Source organism: Coregonus lavaretus (genome assembly GCF_964263955.1).
Source record: "Coregonus lavaretus genome assembly, chromosome: 19".
In the NCBI taxonomy this organism is placed as follows: domain Eukaryota; kingdom Metazoa; phylum Chordata; class Actinopteri; order Salmoniformes; family Salmonidae; genus Coregonus; species Coregonus lavaretus.
In genome coordinates, this window is record NC_140006.1 from 30,747,773 (window position 1) to 30,768,971 (window position 21,199).

General features: G+C 42.5%; 1 protein-coding gene across 2 annotated transcripts; it reads right to left on the reverse strand.

Annotated features, from left to right (window-relative positions):
* Positions 1-973: 973 nt before the first annotated feature.
* Positions 974-16,036, reverse strand: LOC311147251 (cAMP-responsive element modulator-like). Of its 2 annotated transcripts, XM_084183921.1 has the most exons (8): positions 15,922-16,036; positions 14,651-14,771; positions 14,221-14,352; positions 13,298-13,389; positions 12,929-13,071; positions 8,924-9,103; positions 3,182-3,347; positions 974-2,833 (listed from the first exon to the last, which is right to left on the reverse strand). In XM_084183921.1, the coding sequence occupies exons 2-8, from the start codon at positions 14,765-14,767 to the stop codon at positions 2,689-2,691; spliced, it is 975 nt and encodes a 324-aa protein (XP_084040047.1). In that variant the 5' UTR covers positions 14,768-14,771; positions 15,922-16,036; the 3' UTR covers positions 974-2,688. The 2 variants fall into 2 exon arrangements, with proteins under 2 accessions (XP_084040047.1, XP_084040048.1); XM_084183922.1 differs by lacking the exons at positions 8,924-9,103; positions 12,929-13,071; positions 13,298-13,389; ... (1 more) ...; positions 14,651-14,771; positions 15,922-16,036 and adding an exon at positions 8,081-8,358.
* Positions 16,037-21,199: the final 5,163 nt, after the last annotated feature.

The following is a 21,199-nucleotide window of genomic DNA, read 5'->3' on the forward strand; positions in this document are numbered from 1 at the left end:
CTTCACAAAATAGATGGCATCATGAGGAAGAAAATTATGTGGATATATTGAAGCAACATCTCAAGACATCAGTCAGGAAGTTAAAGCTTGGTCGCAAATGGGTCTTCCAAATGGACAATGACCCCAAGCATACTTCCAAAGTTGTGGCAAAATGGCTTAAGGACAACAAAGTCAAGGTATTGGAGTGGCCATCACAAAGCCTTGACCTCAATCCTATAGAACTTTTGTGGGCAGAACTGAAAAAGCGTGTGCGAGCAAGGAGGCCTACAAACCTGACTCAGTTACACCAGCTTTGTCAGGAGGAATGGGCCAAAATTCACCCAACTTATTGTGGGAAGCTTGTGGAAGGCTACCCGAAATGTTTGACCCAAGTTAAACAATTTAAAGGCAATGCTACCAAATACTAATTGAGTGTATGTAAACTTCTGACCCACTGGGAATGTGATGAAAGAAATAAAAGCTTAAATAAATCTCTCTCTAGTATTATTCTGACATTTCACATTCTTAAAATGTCCTCTGTAGCTCAGCTGGTAGAGCACGGCGCTTGTAACGCTAAGGTAGTGGGTTCGATCCCCGGGACCACCCATACACAAAAAAAAAATGTATGCACGCATGACTGTAAGTCGCTTTGGATAAAAGCGTCTGCTAAATGGCATATTATTATATTATTATTATTAAAATAAAGTGGAGATCCTAACTGACCTAAGACAGGGATTTTTACTACGATTAAATGTCAGGAATTGTGAAAAACTGAGTTTAAATGTATTTGGCTAAGGTGTATGTAAACTTCCGACTTCAACTGTATCTAAGGTGAAGAGAAATTATATGTTGGTTAGTATTTGTGTTCATTCTTGTGCTTGTTTTTTCAGAGGTGAGCCCAAATGCATTGTGTGGTACAGACTTCAGTCCATATAGTATGTAGTTTTCTGACTATGAGGATTCATCTAACAAATAATTTAACTGTAATTCAAACTCTGGTATGGACATTTTATTAGAAATAGTATATTTGTACAATCTTCAAACATAAGTTGAACAACTGGTTTTAAGAGCTAACCTGTTTGACATACTTTTCAATTCTATCCAAAACATTTACTGAGATGAAATTTATTTGACATCTCCCCTGAATTGTATAATCATTGGCCTGACAACAAACATACAAAGGACATATACCTGTAAACAGAAATAAAGGTTAATGGAAATTCAAAGCAAGCAGGAGGCTGCAAAATCACTGCAAGCAGAACTGGTGTGAGGAAAGAACATGAAGCTGCATCATCATCATAGTCAAGTCTGTGCTCTCATGGACATAAATTGGCAATACCTTTAAAACAGAGCACTCATGAACTCTATTTTTACATCCCAAATGGCACACTATTCCCTATTTAGTGCACTACTTTTGACCTGGGCCCACAGAACTCAGGTCCAAAGTAGTGCACTATAAAGGGAATAGTGGCCCATTTGGGACATATCCTATCTGTTATTATCAACTAATTCACATAAAACATTTATAAAGAGTCTCAAAATACCCAAACATCAGCACTTCCGGCGCTATTTTTTTTTACATGTATACAGTACACTGGCACAGCACAGTACTGTTCCAAGACAGACAAAGGGGACAACGATTGGTGAGCGATTCAGTAAACATTAAATGTAGCAATTTTGAGCGGTAAAGCAGTAGTCATTTCAAAATGGTCTTGGTGACATAAGATTCCTCCAATGGCTAGAAATATATAATTATTTAATATACACTCCTCCGATGGGCGCGGCATGTTTATTTTATATTTTAAATTGAACTGTGTTGTTTGAAAAGAGACCATCAATTGAAAGGCGTATAGTCACATCCTTGACACTGGGTCTTACACATTGATTCAGGTAACAGGTTAAGTCATTAGACAACTCCAACTGACACTCAAATAGCCAAATACAGAATTTCAAAACTTGAATTTACTCGTCACACTTTGTCCTGAAAGAAGAGGTCCATCTGATTTCACAAAGGTAGTATAGTAATATAAGAAGTACAACTCTAGCTAGCAGTGACAAGTAAAGATATGTAGGTTTAGCCTGGTCCCAGATCTGTTTGTAATCTTGCCAACTCACATGCTTTCATTGTCAAGCCAAATGTGACAAAGAGTAACAAGGAGTTGGCATGACAGCACAAACAGACTGGCACTCGGGCTAAGGTAGGTTGGGTTGCTGGTGAGTCTGTGTGCACTTAATGTGAACTTGCTGGTTGATAGTGAGGCTCTTTCGCAGCTTCTGCTTCTCCAATGCGGTGAGCCAGTGGTGGTGAGCGGTGTGCCTTCTGGAAGCATATCTACTTCCTCTTCCTCTTCTTCCGCAGGCTGGATTCTCATTGGCTGCCTCCCTGCAAACAGCAGAAGCAAACGCGGCTGGGCGACACTTGTGTATTCACATACAAGCGCATGAGTGAGGACAGACAGGGGCCCTGTCCAGAGCAGGACTTGACTTCAGCCCGGAGAGCACAAGCCTATGGCCGCCTAACAACCTCTGGTGCAGCATCGAAGTGACTGGGCCCGAACAAGCGGAGTAGACGAGAAACAAAGACAGTGAAAGTAGTTTTTGTCCCAGAGTCTGTTTTTTACAGCAGTCAATCTGTAAACTGCACTCTGTGCTTTCTCAGTAGGATCTCTCTCTCTCTCTCCTGGCACAAGGCTGAGCGCAGCTACTCAGCTATTCGTTCTTGTGGCAGTAAATGTCCTTTAGTGCTTTGAGTTCCTCGATGAGGGTCTTGTTTTGGTTTTCCAGCACGGCCACACGGTGCTCCAGACACTTGACATACTCTTTCTTTTTCTTGCGGCACTCCCGTGCAGCCTCCCTAGAGAAGACAGGGGAAAAGAGATGGACAGTGGGAGAAATCCCAGCTGTAAGTACCAATCAAAAGTGAACAAAAACACTTCAGAGACTCCACATAACATCCACTCAACCTATATAGATAATCAATTATCAAAGGGGTGCTTTAAAAATCTACAGGAAACTGAGAATGAGGAGTATGAATGATTTTGAAATCTGTTCCCCTTTTTGCAGTTGTTGGCCAAATTCAGAGCGTCCCAAAAGGCACCAGACTCCCTTTATAGTGCACTACTTTTGATCAGGGCTGGGCAAAAGTAGTGCACTATAAAGGGAATAGGGTGCCAATTTGGGATGCAACCTGTGTCTGTCTCACCTGTTCTTCATGAGGCGGACCTCCCTCTTGCGTGTGACCTCCTCAGTGTGCACCGGGGGATTGTGCATGGACAGGGAGCCTGGGGAAGCAGCCATCACCAGGCCCTGGGGCAGGCCCGAAGAGGTGGGCGAACGCAGCTGGTATGCTGGCATATCTCCAGTGGCAGCTAGGGGACACAAACAGAACGTCAGGGTTAGTTTTAATAGTCATTTTTTGAACCAAGTTCATCACTTGCACAGACAGACAGGACATCAGAATTAGAAGTCATTAAGTCATTTATTCAAGCAAGGTGGTCACTGGAGAACAAATTCTCACTTGTATTGACCACCTACGTGTATTTAGCTCGCTGGGGCAAAAACCAAGTGCTGTATTTTTTTACTCCTTCAATCACACAGATTTCTCATCTTCTATCTACTTAGAGGATAAGCGACTATAAATTAGACAAACGCTGAACACAAATAATGTAGATGGGTCCATTTAATGACAAAAAACAACAACTGACCACTTGTTTACTGCTTTTTCTGTTAAAGAACCATACAAGCCCAGATTCCAACGGACAGTGAATTAAGAAAACCAAACCTAATTTAAATGATGTTATTTTTCTACGGCCAGATTTAAGATCACAGCACAGCTGCCACATTAGGGAGAGTAGGCCTAAGCACAGATTTAGCTTTTGTGTGGTTAGCTTTTGTGTGGTTTGAGTACCCACATCAAAAAATACTAGTTTACTACAGTACTTACTAATTAATTCTGTAGTATACTGTAGAATACTATACTACACACTAAACTGTCCCTCGATCATGTGTAGTACTTACTATAACTATAGAATGTTGTAGTATACTGTCAAGGGGGGGGGGGGGGGGTTATGTTAAGACAATCATTTTTCTGGTTACTGGGTGGATAACTGGGAAAAAATCAAAAGAAATCAGCAAAGACCTCAGAAAAAAATTGTAGACCTCCACATGCCTGGTTCATCCTTGGGAGCAATTTCCAAACGCCTGAAGGTACCACGTTCATCTGTACAAACAATAGTACGCAAGTATAAACACCATGGGACCACGCAGCCATCATACTGCTCAGAAGGAGACGCGTTCTGTCTCCTAGAGATGAACGTATTTTGGTGCGAAAAGTGCAAATCAATCCCAGAACAGCAGCAAAGGACCTTGTGAAGATGCTGGAGGAAACAGGTACAAAAGTATCTATATCCACAGTAAAACGAATCCTATATCGACATAACCTGAAAGGCCGCTCAGCAAGGAAGAAGCCACTGCTCCAAAACCGCCATAAAAAAGCCAGACTACGGTTTGCAACTGCACATGGGGACAAAGATCGTTATGTTTGGAGGAAAAAGGGGGTTACTTGCAAGCCGAAGAACACCATCCCAACCGTGAAGAACGGGAGTGGCAGCATCATGCTGTGGGGGTGCTTTGCTGCAGGAGGGACTGGTGCACTTCACAAAATAGATGGCATCATGAGGAAGGAAAATTATGTGGATATATTGAAGCAACATCTCAAGACATCAGTCAGGAAGTTAAAGCTTGGTCGCAAATGGGTCTTCCAAATGGACAATGACCCCAAGCATACTTCCAAAGTTGTGGCAAAATGGCTTAAGGACAACAAAGTCAAGGTATTGGAGTGGCCATCACAAAGCCCTGACCTCAATCCTATAGAAAAACTGAAAAAGCGTGTGCGAGCAAACAGGCCTACAAACCTGACTCAGTTACACCAGCTCTGTCAGGAGGAATGGGCCAAAATTCTCCCAACTTATTGTGGGAAGCTTGTGGAAGGCTACCCGAAACATTTGACCCAAGTTAAACAATTTAAAGGCAATGCTACCAAATACTAATTGAGTGTATGTAAACTTCTGACCCACTGGGAATGTGATGAAAGAAATAAAAAATGAAATAAATCATTCTCTCTAGTATTATTCTGACATTTCACATTCTTAAAATAAAGTGGTGATCCTAACTGACCTAAATCAGGGTATTTTTACTACGATTAAATGTCAGGAATTGTGAAAAACTTAGTTGAAATGTATTTGGCTAAGGTGTATGTAAACTTTCGACTTCAACTGTATGTATATGTATTTATATGTATGTATGTGTATATGTATGTATATGTATATACAGTGGGGAGAACAAGTATTTGATACACTGCCGATTTTGCAGGTTTTCCTACTTACAAAGCATGTAGAGGTCTGTAATTTTTATCATAGGTACACTTCAACTGTGAGAGACAGAATCTAAAACAAAAATCCAGAAAATCACATTGTATGATTTTTAAGTAATTAATTTGCATTTTATTGCATGACATAAGTATTTGATCACCCACCAACCAGTAAGAATTCCTGCTCTCACAGACCTGTTAGTTTTTCTTTAAGAAGCCCTCCTGTTCTCCACTCATTACCTGTATTAACTGCACCTGTTTGAACTCGTTACCTGTATAAAAGACACCTGTCTACACACTCAATCAAACAGACTCCAACCTCTCCACAATGGCCAAGAACAGAGAGCTGTGTAAGGACATCAGGGATAAAATTGAAGACCTGTACAAGGCTGGGATGGGCTACAGGACAATTGGCAAGCAGCTTGGTGAGAAGGCAACAACTGTTGGCGCAATTATTAGAAAATTGAAGAAGTTCAAGATGACGGTCAATCACCCTCGGTCTGGGGCTCCATGCAAGATCTCACCTCGTGGGGCATCAATGATCATGAGGAAGGTGAGGGATCAGCCCAGAACTACACGGCAGGACCTGGTCAATGACCTGAAGAGAGCTGGGACCACAGTCTCAAAGAAAACCATTAGTAACACACTACGCCGTCATGGATTAAAATCCTGCAGCGCACGCAAGGTCCCCCTGCTCAAGCCAGCGCATGTCCAGGCCCATCTGAAGTTTGCCAATGACCATCTGGATGATCCAGAGGAGGAATGGGAGAAGGTCATGTGGTCTGATGAGACAAAAATAGAGCTTTTTGGTCTAAACTCCACTCGCCGTGTTTGGAGGAAGAAGAAGGATGAGTACAACCCCAAGAACACCATCCCAACCGTGAAGCATGGAGGTGGAAACATCATTCTTTGGGGATGCTTTTCTGCAAAGGGGACAGGACGACTGCACCGTATTGAGGGGAGGATGGATGGGGCCATGTATCGCGAGATCTTGGCCAACAACCTCCTTCCCTCAGTAAGAGCATTGAAGATGGGTCGTGGCTGGGTCTTCCAGCATGACAACGACCCGAAACACACAGCCAGGGTAATAAGGAGTGGCTCTGTAAGAAGCATCTCAAGGTCCTGGAGTGGCCTAGCCAGTCTCCAGACCTGAACCCAATAGAAAATCTTTGGAGGGAGCTGAAAGTCCGTATTGCCCAGCGACAGCCCCGAAACCTGAAGAATCTGGAGAAGGTCTGTATGGAGGAGTGGGCCAAAATCCCTTCTACAGTGTGTGCAAACCTGGTCAAGACCTACAGGAAACGTATGATCTCTGTAATTGCAAACAAAGGTTTCTGTACCAAATATTAAGTTCTGCTTTTCTGATGTATCAAATACTTATGTCATGCAATAAAATGCTAATTAATTACTTAAAAATCATACAATGTGATTTTCTGGATTTTTGTTTTAGACTCCGTCTCTCACAGTTGAAGTGTACCTATGATAAAAAAAATTACAGACCTCTACATGCTTTGTAAGTAGGAAAACCTGCAAAATCGGCAGTGTATCAAATACTTGTTCTCCCCACTGTATATATATATATTTACGAGAAAGAAAAAACATATGGGGGATTGGAAGTGATGCAGACAATTACATTGTAACTTCCATCAATCTATCTGCAATATTAAAGCTGATCTACCCCCTAATTTATTTATTTTTAAATAAATAAAAATAAAACACTTATTCAAAACAACTATATTTTCGCAACAAAACATTTTACTATTTTTTCATTTATGAATTTATAATAGCCCCAAATGCCACCACTGCACTCGTGTTTTAACGCACGAGTGAGCAAGTAACAGCTTGCAGATCTGAAGGGATAAACGAGGCTGACTCTTCTCTCTCCTGATGTTATCTGAGTGGATGACTAAGCTTGTAGCGCTGAAGCTGTGATCACTGCTCTCTCACTGCTCCCACAGAGGGCTCTGTTCTGTCTGGAATCACAGTATGACTCCCGGCTGACGTCAATGTGAGTCTCACTCGACAGTTAGCATTCTCGTTTCCCTGGCCCCATCTGGTTCCAGGAAACCGGAGTGACGTCAACGCCACCTCTACCCCTCCTCTGCCTGGCAGCTCCAGAGAAGCGTTCTGTTTGAGTGTTTTAGGGGGCACGCAGGCAGACAGACAGGAACTGGGTTGAGCAAGCTAACTAAACACTTACTGCCATGTTCGGTCAACATAATGTCTAGCTTTTCACTATAGGAATGTTTAATGGTAATTATACAGTACCCTTGTAATGTTTTCAAGTCTCATAGAGAGAGAACTGGGGCAGGATGCATCTGTAGTAGCTATCTATTAACCTCAATTAGTTAGTCAGTACACGTCATTCAGTTTGCTATTGGTTTCCTCTGCTCTCTTAAAAATAAGGTAACTTGGGAAAAAATACTCTGAAACACAGCTTTCAGAGGCTTCCAACTAAGCCAACTGCTATGACTTAATAACTATGGTAGACTACACACACTTTTGAATACATTCTAAAAGTTATGTAAAGACACTTAACCAACCAAACTTTAAAGTAATTCCTCACTAATTTAGCCCTCTAAATACAGAAACAATGCAGGTACATCTCTCAATTGAACAGCAATGCAGGTATACATTGTCTATCACTGCCAGCATTATACATTTAACTTGCTATTAAACTAAAAGTCTGAGAAATACTGACAAAGGAAAATGGACTAAAAGATTATTACATACCTGATTCAGTCTCATCTCCAGTAACAGCCATATCTTCTACTCTCTAACAATCCAGGATCCACAGAATCACACACTTTCTCTCTCTTTATCTATCTGACTGTGTGTCTTTCTCTCTCTCTGCCTGCTCTCTACATGGAGTGTTCACCCATCAACTTTGCACAAAATTACAATTAAGGACACTGCCATCACAATGACATCACTGGCCCTGCTGAAGTCAATAAGACAATCTGCCTCTAGGCCCCATCCCCCTGCTCTGCTCCTGGATCAAATGCTAAAGTGGAGCAACACAATGCAGCAAGATAAGGGTGAGGGAGGCACGGCTAGCTGAATATTTTTAGACCCTATGACGCAACTAGGCGACGTAGAACAAACAAGAGGATATTGTGCCCAAGTGGGGATTCGGTTTTACTACTTGTTATTATTATATGATTATTAAGCTTTTTCATTTGTTTCTCTGGAACATAAGGTCAATACGTTCAGCCTAAGAAGTAGCCTAACAGAGAGGTTTTTAAATAATAAAAAGCGGGAAATGTTTCAGTTATTGGATTGATATAAATACTGACATTTTACTGAAACCCCTCAGGGAAAAAAGTCTACATTACTCTGACATCATTCAAATATATTCTACTGTTAAATCATAACACTGGTTACATAGTAACATTAAAGGGTCAACCAGCCATCCTTTACACTTTTTAGAGACAAACTAGTCAAGCTCCAGCTTCCTTTTGTTCATTTGCCAAATTAATACAAACCTATGACTTGATGAATTACACTTTTCCCTACATAGTGCACTACTTTTGACCAGAGTCAAGATGGAGTTAATTTAGGTACAGTTGTTCCTACCTTGTATCACCACCTGGCCACCTTGTACAGAGAAGAACTGCTGTCCTGAGTCCCCTGCCTGGGTTGCATACTGCAGGATCTGGGGGGTACCTGAGTTGGACATGGCCAGAGTCTGTAAGCCCTGCAGACCCTCACTGCCTGGGCTGGCTATCTGGATGGCTCCCCCCTGGGTGATGGTAACTGAGGAGGGACACACGTTTATAGAAGTGATGGGTTACTCAGAGCTACACTACCAGTCAAAAGTTTGGACACACCTACTCATTCAAGGGTTTTTCTTTATTTTTACATTGTAGAATAAAAGTGAAGACCTCAAAACTATGAAATAACACATATGGAATCATGTAGTAACCAAAAAAGTGTTAAACAAATCAAAGTATATTTTATATTTGAGATTCTTCAAATAGCCACCCTTTGCCTTGATGACAGCTTTGTACACTCTTGGCATTCTCTCAACCAGCTTCAGAGGTAGTCACCTGGAATGCATTTCAATTAACAGGTGTGCCTTCTTAAAAGTTAATTTGTGGAATGTATTTCCTTTCTTAATGCGTTTCAGCCAATCAGTTGTGTTGTGACAAGGTAGGGGGGGTATACAGAAGATAGCCCTATTTGGTAAAAGACCAAGTCCATATTATGGCAAGAATAGCTCAAATAAGCAAAGAGAAACGACATTACTTTAAGACATGAAGGTAAGTCAATACGGAAAATGTCAAGAACTTTGAAAGTTTCTTCAAGTGCAGTCGCAAACACCATCAAGCGGTATGATGAAACTGGCTCTCATGAGGACCGCCACAGGAATGGAAGACCCAGAGTTACCTCTGCTGCAGAGGATAAGTTCACTAGAGTTACCAGCCTCAGAAATGGCTGATTTTTGGTTTTAACCGCCGTGGCTTTCTGAGAAGCGGTGTGGGTGAACAGATGATCTCCGCACGTGTAGTTCCCACCGTAAAGCATGGAGGAGGAGGTGTTATGGTGTGGGGGTGCTTTGCTGGTGACACTGTCTGTGATTTATTTAGAATTCAAGGCACACTTAACCAGCATGGCTACCACAGCATTCTGCAGCGATACGCCATCCCATCTGGTTTGGGCTTAGTGGAACTATCATTTGTTTTTCAACAGGACAATGACCCAACACACCTTAAGGCTGTGTAAGGGCTATTCTACCAAGAAGGAGTGTGATGGAGTGCTGCAACAGATGACCTGGCCTCCAAAAAAAACCTGACCTCAACCCAATTGAGATGGTTTGGGATGAGTCGGACCACAGAGTGAAGGAAAAGCAGCCAACAATTGCTCAGCATATGTGGGAACTCCTTCAAGACAGTTGGGAAAGCATTCCAGGTGAAGCTGGTTGAGAGAATGCCAAGAGTGTGCAAAGATGTCATCAAGGCAAAGGGTGGCTTTTTGAAGAATCTCAAATATAAAATATATTTTGATTTGTTTAACACTTTTTTGGTTACTATGTGATTCCATATATGTTATTTCATTGTTTTGATGTCTTCACTATTATTCTACAATGTAGAAAATAGTAAAAATAAAGAAAAACCCTTGAATGAGTAGGTGTGTCCAAACTTTTGACCGGTAGTGTACACACCGTTTACACACACTATATATACAAAAGATTGTGGACACCCCTTGAAATGAGTGGATTCGGCTATTTCAGCCACACCCGTTGCTCACAGAACGAGATCGGCGAGTGCTGAAGTGCGTACCGCGTAAAAATCGTCTGTCCTCGGTTGCAACACTCACTACCGAGTTCCAAACTGCCTCTGGAAGCAACGTCAGCACAATAGCTGTTTGTTGGGAGCTTCATGAAATGGGTTTCCATGGCCTTTCAGCCGCACACAAGCCCAAGATCACCATGCGCAATGCCAAGCATCGGCTGAAGTGGTATAAAGCTCGCCGCCATTGGACTCTGGAGCAGTGGAAACGCGTTCTCTGGAGTGATGAATCACGCTTTACCATCTGGCAGTCTGACGGACAAATCTGGGTTTGGCGGATGCCAGGAGAACGCTACATACCCCAATGCATAGTGCCAACTGTAAAGTTTGGTGGAGGAGGAATAATGGTCTGGGGCTGTTTTTCATGGTTCGGGCTAGGCCCCTTAGTTCCAGTGAAGGGATATCTTAACGCTACAGCATACAATGACATTCTAGACGATTCTGTGCTTCCAACTTTGTGGCAACAGTTTGGGGAAAGCCCTTTCCTGTTTCAGCATGACAATGTCCCTGTGTACAAAGTGAGGTCCATACAGAAATGGTTTGTCGAGATCGATGTGGAAGAACTTGACTGGCCTGCACAGAGCCCTGACCTCAACACCTTTGGGATGAATTGGAACGCCGACTGCGAACCAGGCCTAATTGCCCAACAACAGTGCCCGACCTCACTAATGCTCTTGTGGCTGAATTGATGCAAGTCTCTGCAGCAATGTTCCAACATGTAGTGGAAAGCCTTCCCAGAAGAGTGGAGGCTGTTATAGCAGCAACGGGGGGGGACCAATTCCATATTAATGCCCATGATTTTGGAATGAGATGTTCGACGAGCAGGTGTCCACATATTTTTGGTAATGTAGTGTATATATATTCTATTTTTTGTAATACTTTTTATTACAAAGTGGCACAGCCAGTCTACAAGGAAGCGCAGCGCCATTCTTACTAGTGGTGCACGGGTGACTATATGTGATAAAGTGAACATCTGAGGCCCGACCCTAAACCGCTGATATAGAAAATGCGCTGTAGGTTACAGTCAGAGATGCGGAACGATTTTTTGAAAGGGGGTGCAAGATTACTTTTTGCCTGATTTTGATATATTTCTGCTTATATTTTCTGACATTTTGGTAGGCTATTTGTTAGTCAAATTGTCTATAATTAGATACATGCAGCTTCTCTTCTGTCATTATATGTTGCCCTAGAAGACTAAATAAACTGTTCACCAGAATAATGTCATACATCGATAGGTTGAAGTTCTCTGTGATCTCTGCTTCTTTCGTAGAGCAAAGACGTTTAGGGACCGGGAAGAGAATGCAATAACTCAACTAAAAAACGGGAAAGAATTTGTGCAACATTTCCAAACTACATCAATTTGACCGGTTATAAGGAAACAAAAAGCTGTGAAAACAACATGCTTCTGATAACATTTCAATATGGCTATGATGCATATTTTATGTGGTTGAAATACTATCAGCTTTTATGATGCTGATCATTTTACTGCAAGAAATGCTTAAATCTGCAGGACTTAATATTATGGCTATGTGAGAGGTTATAGATCTATAGTCAGTGTCCAGATTTCAGTTTCCATTTAACCCATCTAAACAGTAGGCTACAGTTCCCTTGACATGCCATAGGCCTATTTGAAGTCCCGTCTTGTGACTGTCGAATGTGTATAGCGCCTCACAATCATCACATATAACATACATAACCACACTGCTATCATCCTCTTTTACATTTCCCAAACATGACTTTTCTGGCCCTCCCATTTCTTTATTTTCAACTCTCCATTTCACAGCTTTTCTCTTATTGAATTAAATGTCAATATTGTCCTCTTTGCCTCTGTGGATCAATGTTAACGTTTTCTGCAACGAAAATGTTTTCTGCCCGTTCCTAAAAGCATTTGGTGATTGGCGTGTAGGCTATTTGGCGTGTGTACAGTTAGGCCCTAAAGTTTAGGCTTACGCACTAATGCCAGATAGCCTAAAATAATGAAAGAAAAACCTCAATGTAGCATATAGAAATAAATTGCATATAAATATGGATTCTTTAAGGTATTATTTTCACTTTATTCAACCCACCCAATATTTAATTACCCTAAACCCGCACACCCCTCGGATATAACTGCGGGGACTGCGGATTATGAGTCAACCCGCGCATCACTAACTCTTACATTCTTTGGGGAGAACCCTTACTGTCACAATAGTGAGTGCACGTCAACATTTTGACCATAGTTGCGTTCCAACTATGGCAACCTATTCCCTGTATAGTGCACTACTTTTGACCAAAGCCTAATGAAACTCACTGTATTGGCCACCGGTGGTCTGATAAATTGAAGTTGGCACTTGAACTGAAGGGACACTGGAGGGTGGAACCTCATCTTCAGCTTTCTCCTCCTCAATTCTCGGAATTGAGGACGTATCTGATGATAGTTCATTGAGGATTTTTCTGAAGGAAAGAGGAAAGCACATAATAAACTACCGTACTCTGCTTGGATTGTTTTTAAATGTCAATAGTTGTTTATCAAATAACATCTTGTTCCCTTTATAGTGCACTACTTTTAACCAGGGCCCATAGGTCTCTGGTCAAAAGTAGTGCACTATATAAGGAATACGGTGTCCTTTGGGGGGGGGGGGGAACAATTCATATTTGCGATGTTTTAATGTCTGCCAACCGATAAGATGGCCGTCTTGAGAGAATCTCTCTTCTTTTCTGTGTGTCTGTGACTGCTGACTCCCCATCTTCAAGCCCAGCTATGGAGGTTATCTGGAGCAAAGAAAAACACTATGAAGTCTGAAAGTAATGCATAGATATGATCCCTGTGTAGGGTCACCTCCCTCCATTTAAAATGCCTTACTGAATACTGAAAAATGAAAGAAATTCCCAGTGCTGAAAACAAATTCTGACAACAGTAGAAATCTCAGGTTCTGACCCAAATGGCACACCATTCCTCCATAGGGCTCTTGTCAAAAATAGTGCAATATATAGGGAATAGGGTGCATTTTGGGACAGAGACTCTGTAATTTAGAGAAGAAAGGAAAACTAGGGTGACATCATGTGCTGATTTGTCTATTGCAAGCAGAAAGTGTGTTGTCTTAGAGACAGTCAGACACAATACAACATTCTGTGTACATGAAGGTTAAACTTTGTGCTTTTGCTAACTTCAATGCTGTCATTGTCAAGCCAAGCATGTTTGGCATGACAAAGAGTGACAAGAATTTGGCATGATGGGACAAACAGACTGGCACTCAGGCTAAGAAACTAGCTACAAGTACGCAAAACCATTCTTTGGTTTTTCTATGGGGTAAAATAACACAATGCAGTTTTGACTGAATTTAGCCAAGAAGACTAGAGTGACTTGAGGCTGTATCCCAAATGGCACCTATCGATCCCCGGGACCACCCATACACAAAAATGTATGCACGCATGACTGTAAGTCGCTTTGGATAAAAGCGTCTGCTAAATGGCATATTATATATTATTATTATATATTCCCTATATAGAGCAGTGGTCAAAAGTAGTGCACTATATGGGAATAGAGTGCCATTTGGGGCGCAACCTGAAGGTATAGGGAAGGGATGGAGCTCTATTAGCTACCTGTACATTCTGCATCTGTGGTGACTGGATGACAGAGGCCTGAGGAGCCTGGATGACACCCTGAACATGAACTGTCTGTCCACCAGGTAACTGCACCACTGTCATGCCAGCGGAGTCTCCTGTTCCTGAAACCTAGAGGAAGATGAGATGTTCAATCGTTTTACACGCAATTTAAACAATATTTGAGAAATATTTGAGGAAAGTAAACTCTATCATCAGTACGTCTAAACTAGCTTGAGTGCCAGTCTGTTTGTGCAATCATGCAAATGCCTTGTCATTTATTGTCATGTTTGCCTTGACAATGAGCAATGGAGTTGGCAAAAACACAAACAGATCTGGGACCAGCCTATTTAGACACTGATACACCTCTGAATTATAAGAGTGATGATGAGTGACAGTGGCCACAACACACACTTCACAAAGTAGCTACCTGAGTGAGTACTGCAGTGGGTGAGTTGGATTCACTCTGACTTGGTTCTTCATCAGACAGAGAGTCATCAAAACTTCCCTCCTGCTTTGACGACGCAACCGCTGTGTCCATGGTCATCGGACTGGAAATGTCAGGAAATGAGGCTAAGCACAATTAAAGTCTACTTATCTAGGTTATTAGATTAAAATAAATGAAGCTCCCTTAGATAATTAAATGTATGTTAAGTTTAAGAATATATTAAAATTCAGTGCCCTCCGTAATTATTGGGACAGTGACAATTGTGTTGTTTTTTGGCTCTGTACTCCTGCACTTTGGATTTGAAATGATACAATGACTATGAGGTTAAAATGCAGAATGTCAGCTTTAATTATTTGAGGATATTTTCATCCATGAAACATTTAGAAATTACATCACTTTTGTACATAGTCACAATATTTTAGGGGACCAAAAGTATTGGGACAAATTCACTTATTTGTATATTAAAGTAGTCAAAAGTTTAGTATTTGGTCCCATATTCCTAGCACACAACAATTACATAAAGCTTGTGACTCTACAAACTTGTAGGATTCATTTGCTGTTTGTTTTGGTTGTGTTTCAGATTATTTTGTGCCCAATAGAAATGAATGGTAAATAATGTATTGTGTCATTTTGGAGTCACTTTTATGTAACTTGTAACTTTCTCACTCTTTGCTTGTTGGAGAACATATGCCACAGAGGAGGCTGGTGGGAGGAGCTATAGGAGGACGGGCTCATTGTAATAGCTGGAATGGAATCAATGGAACAGAGTCAAACATATGGTTTCCATTTCTTTGATACCGTTCCGTTTATTCCATTCCAGACATTACACTGGCTAGCTAGCTTTCCAAAAAGAGAACGCGAATATAGTTGTGTAGTTTAGCTATGCAGCTGTTCGAAAGAGAAATTGCGACTCGCACGGAAACGCATGAAGGGCGGTAACGTTAGCTTTTTTTTTAGCTAATGTAACTAGCAGCTAGCTAGTAGCAGGCGGCAGTTGTTAACTTAAAAAAAAAGGAGTAATATACGGTCGCTGGTTGGTCAGACATTTATTTATCTGTCTACCATGTCAGCTAACAAGCCCAAAACTGTTCAATTCGTGCCTGTGCATGAAGTTGTTCAGCTGGCTAACAAGCAGGAAGTAGATTCCGACTACGAATCGAAAGTTTGTCCATGCGTCATTGTAAACGGTGAACATTCTGTCTCTCCTTTTTTCTTGCCTTGTCCCACGAGTACGCTACTGTGTAATAACTTACCAAAGTTATAAGTTACGTAGTCAGACTCGTCACTAATTACGGTAGGAGTGGATGGCTCGAGCCACGTAGTCCCCACGTCAGTCCTGATGATGCAAAGCTAAAATGTCGACCAAGCACTCGTCCTCTCCAACTGAACACTACAGAAAAAAACTACACGTGGGAGGAGCTTCACAGATAACTGTGCTCTGATACTGTAGCTAGATTGAGGGCAAATCTTTCTGTTCATCTTTATGACTAACGTTAGACAGCAATGCACTGAATAAACTAATAATAATAATCTTATAATGAACCTTTGATACTGTACATTACTACCAATACTGTAAGTGAAAAATAGTATAATAGTGTTTAGGTCTACTCTTTGAAATTTAAAGAGTTAGCCTAAACATTGTCATTATATTTTCCTTCTATCCCATGTGCACAGTAAACATTAAACATTGATACACATTGTTCGTATTTTTTTCAGATCAGATGTTGTAACTTGTAATGTAGGCCAAGAGTTGCTTGGCTACCCAAACAGTTTGAGTCATCAGGCAAAGCCTTCAGTATTTCAATCTTATCTGGATGTGCCATCTAGTGGTTGTAAATGGGAAAGCAACTCTGGTTTGAAATGTACCCATTTCTTATTTATTTAGACAGGTGGTTTCTTTCACAGATGAGCCCTGCATACACATCAAACACATCAATATACATATCAATACACTTAAATAAAAACAATAATAGAAAACGAACACATTCTTCAGTTAAAAAACAACAACATTCTTTCAATTATTTTATTTTCATTTCACCTTTATTTAACCAGGTAAGCCAGTTGAGAACAAGTTCTCATTTACAACTGCGACCTGGCCAAGATAAAGCAAAGCAGTGCGATAAAAATAACAACAACACAGAGTTACATATGGAATAAACAAAACGTACAGTCAATAACACAATAGAAAATCTATATACAGTGTGTGCAAATGTAGTAAGTTATGGAGGTAAGGCAATAAATAGGCCATAGTTTAAAATAATTACAATTTAGTATTAACACTGGAGTGATAGATGTGCAGAAGATTATATGCAAATAGAGATACTGAGGTGCAAATGAGCAAAATAAATAACAATGTAAATAACAATATGGGGATGAGGTAGTTGGGTGGGCTAATTACAGATGGGCTGTGTACGGGTGCAGTGACCGGTAAGCTGCTCTGACAACTGATGCTTAAAGTTAGTGAGGGAGATAAGAGTATCCAGCTTCAGAGATTTTTGCAGTTCGTTCCAGTCATTTGCAGCAGAGAACTGGAAGGAATGGCGGCCAAAGGAGGTGTTGGCTTTGGGGTTGACCAGTGAGACATACCTGCTGGAACGCATACTACGGGTGGATGTTGCTATGGTGACCAATGATCTAAGATGAGGCGGGGAGTTGCCTAGAAGTGATTTATAGATGACCTGGAGCCAATGGGTTTGGCGACGAATATGTAGTGAGGGCCAGCCAACGAGAGCGTACAGGTCACAACGGTGGGTAGTATATGGGGCTTTGGTGACAAAACGGATGGCACTGTGATAGACTACATCCAATTTGCTGAGTAGAGTGTTGGAAGCTATTTTGTAAAAGACATCGCCGAAGTCAAGGATTGGTAGGATAGTCAGTTTTACGAGGGCATGTTTAGCAGCATGAGTGAAGGAGGCTTTGTTGCGAAATAGGAAGCCGATTCTAGATTTAACTTTGGATTGGAGATGCTTAATGTGAGTCTGGAAGGAGAGTTTACGGTCTAACCAGACACCTAGGTATTTGTAGTTGTCCAGATATTCTAAGTCAGACCTGCCGAGAGTAGTGATTCTGGGCGGGCGGGTGCAAGCAGCGTTCGATTGAAGAGCATGCATTTAGTTTTACTAGCGTTTAAGAGCAGTTGGAGGCCACGGAAGGAGTGTTGTATGGCATTGAAGCTCGTTTGGAGGTTTGTTAACACAGTGTCCAGTGAAGGGCTAGATGTATACAAAATGGTGTCGTCTGCGTAGAGGTGGATCTGAGAGTCACCAGCAGCAAGAGCGACATCATTGATATACACAGAGAATAGAGTCGGCCCGAGAATTGAACCCTGTGGCACCCCCATAGAGACTGCCAGAGGTCCAGACAACAGGCCCTCCGATTTGACACATTGAACTCTATCTGAGAAATAGTTGGTGAACCAGGCGAGGCAGTCATTTGAGAAACCAAGGCTATTTAGTCTGCCAATAAGAATGCGGTGATTGACAGTCAAAAGCCTTGGCCAGGTCGATGAAGACGGCTGCACAGTACTGTCTTTTATCGATCACGGTTATTATATCGTTTAGGACCTTGAGCGTGGCTGAGGTGCACCCATGACCAGCTCGGAAACCAGATTGCATAGCGGAGAAGGTACGGTGGGATTCGAAATGGTCGGTGATCTGTTTGTTAACTTGGCTTTCAAATACTTTCGAAAGGCAGGGCAGGATGGATATAGGTCTGTAACAGTTTGGATCTAGAGTGTCACCCCCTTTGAAGAGGGGGATGACCGCGGCAGCTTTCCAATCCCTGGGGATCTCAGACGATACGAAAGAGAGGTTGAACAGGCTAGTAATAGGGGTTGCTACAATTTCGGCGGCTAATTTTAGAAAGAAAGGGTCCAGATTGTCTAGCCCAGCTGATTTGTAGGGGTCCAGATTTAGCAGCTCTTTCAGGACATCAGCTATCTGAATTTGGGTGAAGGAGAAGCGGGGGGGGGGGGGCATGGGCAAGTTGCAGCGGAGGGTGCAGAGCTGGTGGCCGGGGTAGGGGTAGCCAGGTGGAAAGCATGGCCAGCCGTAGCAAAATGCTTATTGAAATTCTCGATTATCGTAGATTTATCGGTGGTGACAGTGTTTCCTAGCCTCAGTGCAGTGGGTAGCTGGGAGGAGGTGCTCTTATTCTCCATGGACTTTATAGTGTCCCAAAACTTTTTGGAGTTAGTGCTACAGGATGCACGTTTCTGTTTGAAAAAGCTAGCCTTTGCTTTCCTAACTGATTATGTATATTGGTTCCTGACTTCCCTGAAAAGTTGCATATCGCGGGGGTTGTTCGATGCTAATGCAGTACGCCACAGGATGATTTTGTGCTGGTCAAGGGCAGTCAAGTCTGGGGTGAACCAGGGGCTATATCTGTTCTTAGTTCTGAATTTTTTGAATGGAGCATGCTTATTTAAGATGGAGAGGAAAGCACTTTTGAAGAACATCCAGGCATCCTCTACTGATGGAATGAGGTTAATATCCATCCAGGATACCCGGGCCAGGTCAATTAGTAAGACCTGCTCGCTGAAGTGTTTAGGGAGCGTTTGACAGTGATGAGGGGTGGTCGTTTGACCGCGGACCCATTACGGACGCAGGCTATGAGGCAGTGATTGCTCCTGGTTGAAGACAGCGGAGGTGTATTTAGAGGGTCAATTAGTCAGGATGATATCTATGAGGGTGCCCATGTTTACGGATTTAGGGTTGTACCTGGTAGGTTCCTTGATAATTTGTGTGAGATTGAGGGCATCTAGTTTAGATTGTAGGACGGCCGGGGTGTTAAGCATATCCCAGTTTAGGTCACCAAGCAGTGCGAACTCTGAGGATAGATGGGGGGCAAGCAATTCACATATGGTGTCCAGGGCACAACTGGGGGCTGAGGGGGGTCTGTAGCAAGCGGCAACAGTGAGAGACATTTCTGGAAAGGTGGATTTTAAGAAGTAGAAGCTCAAACTGTTTGGGCACAGACCTGGATAGTATGATATAGCTCTACAGTAGATTGCAACTCCGCCCCCTTTGGCAGTTCTATCTAGACGGAAAATGTTGTAGTTCGGGATGTACATTTCTGAATTTTTGTTTGCCTTCCTAAGCCAAGATTCAGACACTGCTAGAACATCAGGGTTGACAGAGTGTGCTAACGCAGTGAATAACTCAAACTTGGGGAGGAGGCTTCTGATGTTAACATGCAAGAAACCAAAGCTTTTACGGTTACAGAAGTCAACAAATGATAGTGCCTGGGGGGTAGGAGTGATACTGGGGGCTACAGGGCCTGGGTTGACCTCTACATCACCAGAGGAACAGAGGAGGAATATAATAAGGATATGGCTAAAGGCTTTAAGAACTGGTCTTCTAGTGCGTTGGGTATAGAGAATAAAAGGGGCAGATTTCCGGGCGTTGTAGAATAGATTCAGGGCATTATGTACAGACAAGGATATGGAAGGATATGAGTACAGTGGAGGTACACCTAAGCATTGGGTAACTGTGAAAGAGATAGCATCACTGGAGGTACCAATTGAGCTGGTCTCCGCGTGTATGGGGGGTGGGACAAAGGAGCTCTCTGATGCTGGTTGAGCGGGACTGGGGGTTCTACAGTGAAATTGTATAATAAGAACTAACCCAAACATCAATAGGCTAGGCATATTGACATGGGAGAGAGGCATAACGCAATCACAGGTGTTATTCGAGAGGGCTAAGACAACAACTGGTAATGGCGACGAAAGTTTGGGCTGAGGCTAAACAGATAAACAGGATGGGGTACCGTGTAAAGGAACAGTCCAGCTGGCATTAGCTGTGTAGCTGAGTGATCATAAGGTCCAGTGAACAGCAATAAGTAAGTCCGGGAGCAGTTCGTAGGCTGCTACAGCACAGGCGAGGAGGAGGCACAGCTGTTGATTGCGCATGCTAGCGGGCCGGGGCTAGCAGATGGATCTTCATGGTCGTCGCAACGGGAAGCCTGTTGAAACCACATCAGACGATTACGTCGGCAGACCAGTCGTGATGGATCGGCGGGGCTCCGTGTCTACACTAGAAGGTCCCGTCCGGTTGACAGAGAGGTAGATAGCCAGGAGATGGGCCTGGCTCGAGTTTGAGCTCAGCAGGTGAAATTTGCTCAGTGCTGAAAAAATTGAGAGAACATTGCCTATGGCTATGTCCCAAATGGCACCCTGTTTCCTATATAGTGCATTACTTTTGACCAGGGCCCATATGTTACCTACCCTTTTCTGTGGAAAGACACTTTTTGGGAAGGGATTGTCATTGGCCCCCGAGGCCCACCATATCGTGACATTTATGCCAGGTGAGGTCATACTGTTCCTACACCAAGCCAGCTAATGTTAAAGGATGAAGTCGTTACAGTAGCACCCAAATATTGAAATATTTAATATATTAGAATACGGCACATACAATTATTAAATAGTTGGACCAAGTATTGCCCCCCAGGTCCCTTCAAGTGTGTCTGTGCATGTGCGTGCGTTTATGTGCGCCACAGTGCTTGTGTTGTGTTGGGGGGAGGGCACTGGCT

Bases quoted from the DNA above. Each gene is read 5' to 3' on its own strand.
- LOC311147251 (XM_084183921.1), bottom strand. From the start codon at position 14,767: ATGACCATGGACACAGCGGTTGCGTCGTCAAAGCAGGAGGGAAGTTTT. The intron at 13,072-13,297 runs GTTGGCAGACAT...TCTTTCCTTCAG, and splicing joins TCAAGACGGCCATCTTATCG to AAAAATCCTCAATGAACTAT. The intron at 3,348-8,923 runs GTAGGAACAACT...TGTGTCCCCTAG, and splicing joins TGGCCAGGTGGTGATACAAG to CTGCCACTGGAGATATGCCA.